The 7,507-nt window shown below is 49.4% G+C and overlaps 1 protein-coding gene across 2 annotated transcripts in view; it reads left to right on the top strand.

Moving 5' to 3' along the window:
* The window catches only part of PLXNA1 (plexin A1), a 299,363-nt gene that overhangs the window by 164,865 nt on the left and 126,991 nt on the right, over positions 1-7,507 (top strand). For both annotated transcript variants that reach the window (XM_069083832.1, XM_069083833.1), the window contains exon 8: positions 1,277-1,376. In XM_069083832.1, coding sequence (XP_068939933.1) covers positions 1,277-1,376 — 100 coding nt within the window. The remainder of the gene's footprint in view (positions 1-1,276; positions 1,377-7,507) is intronic.

Raw genomic sequence — 7,507 nt, 5'->3', positions numbered from 1 at the left:
GGGGGGGGGGGGGGGGGGGAGACTGGCCCGACATAAGCCTCTCTCCAGGTCCTAGAAGACCTGGCTCACTAGTTATGGGGACCAGATTTACCCCAAGGAAATCCTGAAGAATGGTTCACAAGAGGGGACAATAAGAAGCTAGGCTTGTGATTTTACACTGGGAGTCCAACAGAGCATTCACAGAAAGGGGAAATCATTGTGGGCTAGAGGAATAATAATTAAAAATATAGTTACCATTTGAATGAGTCAATGTAGTTGAGTGGACAGAGGGAGAGTATCCCCAGAGGCAGGAGAACCTGAATTCTCAGTGTCCCTCGGAGCTTTCTAAGATGATGTTCATGGGCAGGGGGAGAGGAGGTCTTTCTACCCCAACAGTTCTTAACCTTTCATAACATAGACTCCCTTGGGCAGCATGGTGAGGCCCCTGGCTGCCTTTTCAGAAGAATGTTTTTAAATGCATAAAATAAAATTTATAGGATTATAAAGAAAGCCTGTTTTGTTGAAACACAGTTATCAAAATAATTTTAAAAACTATTCTTTCTTACCCTGATGAAATTTTAAAAAATCTATGTCGTACTTTAAAGTTTAGCAAAACGCTTTCCATGTACTAACTCATTGGCGTCTTGGGGTGTCCTTGTGATTAGAAGATGGTAGGGCCATTCTCCCAATGGCCTAGATAAGGAAATGGAGTGAAATGCTTTGCCTAAGGTCACAAGGCTGCTCAGCAGAGACGCTTTGCTGTGATTTCAGATTCTGAGGAATCAGAAAAGCTGAGACGGCTGACAAAAGGATGAGGGGCTGTTAAGTCATTGGAAAGAAAAAGCGACTTCAAGATTGTCTTCTTCCTTCCTGTAACCCCCTCTCTCTTGCCATGAAGAAAGGTCGGGGTAGGGAGGGATGCGGCTCTGGGTCTGCAGGTTATCCTTTCTCTGCTGTTGTTCAAAGCCTCCAGAATCCCCAGAGCTGGGGTTTCCAGTGTCTAGGTTGGGAATTCTAGGCAGGGCACAGAGGTGACATTCAGCCACTATTTTTAGCATTGGGCAAGGAGTCCAGAGACCTGGCCTTACCACTAAACTCCCTGTGTGATCTGAGACAAGTCACTTGACCTCCCGGCTTCAATTGTTTCATCTGTAAATCGAGAGATTTGATCTTCATCCCAGAGGTGCTGGTGCCCAGCACCCTGACTCTGAGGCTCAGGCTGGGCTAGCCTTGTGGACCCCAAAGCCAGCTCTTCTCTTCTGTACATTCACACGTTTCCTCCTTGTTTCTTTTAAAGGAGACAAGAGGGTTGTGAAGCTCTACCTGAAGTCCAAGGAGACAGGAAAGAAGTTTGCATCTGTGGATTTTGTTTTTTACAACTGCAGTGTCCACCAGTCGTAAGTAGCCAGTGGCCGCAGTGCCAGGAGGTCCTTGGGGGGGCATGTCATGGTGCCCTTTGCTGGGGAGGCCCTAAGCTGGATCCGCATGGTGTCCCCAGTGGTGTGGGGGATCTAGGAGGGACTGTCCACATGTGGGAGAAGCTGTCCAGTGTTGGGCTCAGGGCCTGGTCTGGGGCTGGGGTTAGGGGCCAGTCTAGGGAAGTTAGCAGCTATTCTGAAACCAGGTAATGACAGATGTTAGGATGTAGGCTGTGGCCAAGGAATGCAGCAAAACTACCTGGTTCCCATAGGGAGGGAGCCTGCCAACCTCACTTCACTGGCCCTGCATTCTGATCACTGGGCCGGAGGAGAGAATGGGGTCTCCATTGTGCGGGGAGAAAGCAGTACAGAAGAGGGACTGGAACATAGAGGGGGAGCTTCCATTCCATAAGGGAGACCCTGCTTTCTGGCAAAGTGACATCTTTGGGCCAGCCCAGCACTTTGGAACTTCACTTTCCTTATCTACGAAATTGCTCTCTTTAGCCTCACAGGCTATGATGAATCTAGTGCTCTGCAGTCCTTTAAAAGAAAACTCCCCAAAGAAATGTGCTTGGTCTAGCTCAAGAGCTCCCTCTCCATCCTTTCTCTTTCTTACTTCCTGACCCTAGACAATCTGATTACAGTTGTGAATCATTCCCAGTGATTCAAGGACTCTTCTCTAGAGCCTTCCTTTTCTCCTTGTGCAGTCATGTCAGACTTCTGCCATTTGGGGTTTTCTCAGCAAAGATACTGAGTAGTTTGCCATTTCCTTCTCCAGCTCATTTTTCAGATGTGGAAACAGAGGCAAACAGGGTTCAGTGACTTGCTTAGGGTCACATAGCTAATAAGTGTCTGAGGCCAGATTTGAACTCAGGAAGATGAGTCTTCCTGACTCCAGGCCTCCAGGACGCTCCATCCACGGGGGCCCCCAGCTGCCCCAGCCTTGCTTTTACTGGCTGATAATCTTCCTAGATGAGCAGAAGCCTGATGAGGGAGACATGGCTGTGCTTAGGCAGCTGGGATGGGGGCTACCTTTGTGCCAGGTGCCTTGTGTTATGGCTGGATATGGGTGGGATGGGGGCTCTAGCTTTCTCTTATCTCTTTTTTGGGGAAGGGGTTGGTCTGAGGAATTTGGGGTTTGCCACTTGCTTATTTCCCCAGGTTAAACAGAAGCCTGGGCTCTGGAGTTCTTGTGCTGGTCCTGATAGTTCTAAGGGATCATGGAGTTACAGGATTGGGAAGTCATGACCTCATAGGATTGACAGTTAGATGGGTCCCTTGAAATCACCTAGCCTTTCATTTTTATAGAGGAGGAAATTGAATGTTAGAGAGGTGAAGTGACTTAATAATCATAATGAGTAAGTACTGCTCTAGGGTTTGCAGAGTACTTTATAAGTGTTAAAGGTGTGTGCTCTCATTATCCCCATTTTAACAGATGAGAAAACTGAGGCAAACAGAGTTAAGTGACTTGCCCAGGGTCACACAGCTAGTAAGTGTCCAAGGCTGGGTTTGAACTCAGGTCTTCCTGACTCCAGGCCCAGTGCTCTCTGTTGTTCCATCTACTTTCTGCAAAGTCCCACGTATGAGAAGTAGCCGAGTCTGAGGTTTGCAGCCAAGTCTTGCTGGTTGTGCTTAGCCCGCTTAGCCGGCTGCCTCAGGACCTGGCTGTGGATGCTCTCCAGCATTTGAGGTCACCTCAGCCCAGTGTGACCAGTGACAAGGTCAGGAAGGGTACCTGGGACCTGAGTGTGGGAGAGATGAAGTTCTCAACTTAGGGACAGAAGGTCCAGTGGTCAAGGTGAGGCTGGTGACGTGGAGGTGAGAGTCCCATTTTGTGACTATGGACCAGAGTTCTCTTTCCTTCCCAACCCTGCCCCTACCACACCAAAGCCAAGTCATTTCCCATCTTCTTCCCAAGGCTTGCTAGTCCCTACTCCCTTTGATGTGTTTCCCCAAAGCCCCGATTCTCCCTGCTTGGTGGTGCCGACAGGCATCTCCTGTAAGGGCTGGTGCTGGTCTTGCTTCCTCTGTTTGACATTGGGTACAACATTCCTCACGTGTTGGCCCTCACCTCTCCAAGCAAAGGCCAGAGGTGCATTGCTTCTCCAGGGAGCCATGATCGGGCCTTATAATTAATTACAAGGCATTCATCAGAACCTCCGTGTATGTTTGTTGGGGTTGGAGTAGTCATCATATATACTGTTTCCTGGCCCGGCTTACTTGACGGCATCAGCTCTCACAAGTCATTCTGTGTTTCTCACACAGAAAAAGCCTTTCGTACTAACCTTTCAGCAAATTGAGCTCATCTAAATGAGTTATAAGAGGCACTGGCATGCTGTGCCTGACTCCAGTCCAGTGTGGCTGCTGGTCTTGACATCATCCTCTGATAACCCCATCCTCACTCCCCTGCCTCCAAGGAAAATGGCCTAGCACCCCCTTGACTTATTGTGCCCAAGAACCATCATTGATTTCTGTGATCTGGCCATTCCCACCCCAGCATAGGCAGCAGATACCCCCAAATAGTATGCCTTGATTACTGGAATATGTGGTTCAGATTGAGTGATGTTGGGTTTAAGGGAAGGAGAGGTCAATTTTGGTTTAGTCCAGGATGGATTTTGTGGAGGAGGTAGGCCAGGGATGGTTTGAGGGATGGTTAGGTGGAGGAAACAGAGGATGGGCAAAGAGAAGGACCCATGGTGGCCCCTCATGGTGGAGTCATGGGCCCTGAGGATAGATGCCAATCCTGTCTCTTATCACTTGGGCAATTCTTAACCTTTCAGAGCCTCAGTTTCCTCACCTGTGAAAGGGAGGGGTTAGACTCTTCAATCTCTGTGGTTCTTCTAAGCTCTTTGTCCATGATGCAATGTTCCATTCAGGGAACAAGGACTGAACTGATGGGGATGGAATGAAGTTTTGGCATAGGCAAAAAGGGAGGCAAGGAGGTAGTGCCAGCTCTGGGACGGCTTTGAAGGCCCAGCCAAGAAGTCTGGGGAGGAGAGCCAGTTTGGGGAAGACATGACAAATTCCCGCAAGCCTTTCTCTGGCTCTCACACGTCTTGCCTGTACATGAGGAAGAGAATTGTCGGAAGGCAGGTGGTTTTCAACTTGACTTATCTTTTCAACCTGTTCTTTTCTGCCTCCGGTCCCACCACTTCGTGCTTTGTCAAAAGAGTACCTTGTCTCTTGTTTATTTGTAATTCAAAAGGAAAAAGGGAGCATTGGACTTGGGATCTCTCTTATAGGAGAACTCTGAAATTCAGTGATTCCTAGGTCCCCTGTGAGGCCTTGAAAGGTTCTTTGGGTCAGATCAGTAATGGTTGGGTGGTCCCCCAAACTTGGCTTGAGGGTCCAGGGGAATACCTAGTGTCAGCTTGGCTTTTCTGGGGAGGGCTTTCCCTTGAGGGATGCTGGCTTACTTCATCTGCCTATCCTCCTACACCAGGAAGCTGCTTCTGGTTTCTGAAACATCTTGCTCCACCTCTGCTTTCCTACAAGGTGTGGGTGTCAGCTGGGTTTGGCTCATAGTCAGTGGAAGTAGGAGGAGGTGAAGTTCCCTCCAGGTGGCTCCCCAGAGATCCCCAGAAGCAGCATCAGAATAGCTTTGGTATTCCTGAGAGTCCCCAGATCACTTGCCTCTCTCAGTTTTTCAGAGAGCCAAAAGGGACCAGGCCTTATCTTCCTCCTCTGTGGTCCTTGCCAGTGATCCATATTCTCTATATCTCTGAATACTGTCCATTGTTCAAGGCTAAACCTAATTGCCACCACCTCTACGAAGCCTTTCCTTCCTCACCCAGCTCACAGAAACTCCCACTCGGAACTTCTGAGACCTTTCTCTCCAGTCTGTATTTCCATTCTTTTGTCATTCGCAACATAACTGATGTTATTGTGAACTTTGCATGAATGGATGTCTTGACAGCATGACCCTAGTGTTGGAGACCATTTGGTCGTGGAGTCAGGAGATCTTGGTTTACGACCTGGCCTTGGTGCTTCCTTGCTGTGTGACTCTTGGCAGAATTACGAAGCTGCTGTGAACTCTGCTTCCTCATCTATTAGATGGGGTGAAGGATGCTTGCTTTACCTTGTTGTGAAACAGGACCTCGGGGTTGGAGCGAGCTCCGAGGCCCCTGGTCTGACTTGGGCAGGGAGCCTCTTAGAACATACCTGACCTTGGCCACTCGGCCTCAACTTGGAGAGCTTGGCCAAGGGGGTCGCTTTGTTTCTGGAGGTAGCCCATCTTCAAGGGCCGGAGCAGTGTCAACCCTTCCAGCTCCCCCTCCTCTTCTTCTCCTTGGCCTTGCCCTCTTACTCTTCCCCCTTTCCTCTTCCTTTTTCCTCTGTCTCCTGCTTTTCTTCTTCCTTACCTACTTTCCCTTAACTTCTTCATTTTCTTTTCTCCTTTTCATCTTCTACCTCTTTCCCCTTTTTTCTTTCTCTTCTTCCTTTTTTCTTCTTATCCATTTCTACTTTCCCCCTTTTCCCTTCCCTTCTTCCTTCTTTCAACCTCTCCTCTCACCTTTTCCTCTAATCTCCTTCCTTCCTCCCTCCCTCCCTGCTTCCCTTCCTTCCCTTCTTCCCCTGCCCCTCCCTTTCTTCTTCCTCTTCCTTCTCTCTCTTTCCTTTCATCTCTTTGTCTTTCTCTTTCCCTCCTGTCTCCTCCATGACCCCATTGTCATCTTCATCCTCTTATCAGGCTAAATCATACCCTCCACAGGTATCTTTTTTGTCCTCCCCAGCATCTAGCAAACAGCTGGCTACTAGCTAAATGACTTGGGTTGGGACACATCACTTCTCTGGGACCCAGTTACCAAAAGGAAAAATGGAAAGGGTCTGTCTGGGCAGTCTCCAAGGTCCCCTGAGTTCCCCTTTCTACCCCTCTCAGGCAGCTGGTGCTGAGCCCCTGGTGGGTCTAGATAATGTATCCTGGAGGAGGCCGGGTGAGGGAGGGATCTTGGTGAGATGGGCCCACACGGGGATCTCTCATAACTGCTTCCTCCAGCCCAGTGGGCTGCCCATGTACCAAAATGGGTTTTCTTCCCCCTGTTGTCTTTTCAATAAACTTGCTATTGGTGTAGTTTTCTCAGTTTGAAATGGAGCACCAGTTACATCTTTGGAAAGTTTGGGGCCGATGGGGCTGAGGAGTTTCTTGAAGGCTGTGTATATTGACCTTGGATCCCATACACAAATGGAGCTGTCTCATAGATGGGCAGGGTATTCTTTATTCTCAACTATACACAGCCTCTGACTCTGCATTTCCAAGGATGGAAACTGAATGCGGCTCCTCCGCAGTCCCCTCCACCCTCCACCCCAGGTCAGCAATTCACAGGGACATCACCCAGACCAAAAGGACCGGGCCAGCCCATGGAGCCTTAGGTTCTCAGAGCTGAAAGGGAGCCCAGGCTTCTTCTGAGCATGGGGGGCCCACCTGGACCCTCTCCCTGAGGGGTGATCATGTAGCCTGTGCTTGAATACCCCAAGTGACAAACAGCTTCTGCCTGCCATTGTCATGAGAGCCTCAATTCACCAATGTCGAACTGGCATCTGCCTGCCTTTAACACTCTCCCCACCCTTGGTCATCATTTTGGCTTCTGCGCTCTGGGGGTCATCTCAAAACTCTCAGCTTCCCCCAGTCACGGGCGGCCTGCCCCTGCGGGCTCCACATCGGGCAGATGGGTGGGGGCTGGCCAGGGGTCCTGTTGTCACTGCTTCTCCAGCCGACGTCATCGGGTGGGTTATTTTGGTTCTGCTTCCTTTCCTTGGCATCACTTGAGTTTCAATATTTCCTTATGTTACTCATTGTTCAAAGACTGCCCTCTTTCCATGTGCTCTTTTGGGGGGGGGGGCAGATTATTTAATCAGCAAACATCTATTAAGCACCCACAGTGTGCCAGGGTTTTATAGCTGTTGATTCATTGGTTCAAGTCCAGACAAAGCAGGGAGTTCTAACAGTAACACTGTGGGGTTGGGCATGTTCTTTATACCTGATCTGGGGCTTCCTAATCTTGGCCTCATTATCAGCACTATCTCTTTCTCTCTCATTGTGTCTCTGTCTTGGTGGCCCCCCACCTCTCTCTCTCTCTCTCTCTCTCTCTCTCTCTCTCTCTCTCTCTCCC

The sequence above is a fragment of the Petaurus breviceps genome, unplaced genomic scaffold (genome assembly GCF_028583685.1).
Source record: "Petaurus breviceps papuanus isolate PSGF00001 unplaced genomic scaffold, PetGlider_PUasm1.0 174, whole genome shotgun sequence".
Lineage (NCBI taxonomy): Eukaryota > Metazoa > Chordata > Mammalia > Diprotodontia > Petauridae > Petaurus > Petaurus breviceps.
This window is presented reverse-complemented; position numbering and strand designations above follow the sequence as displayed.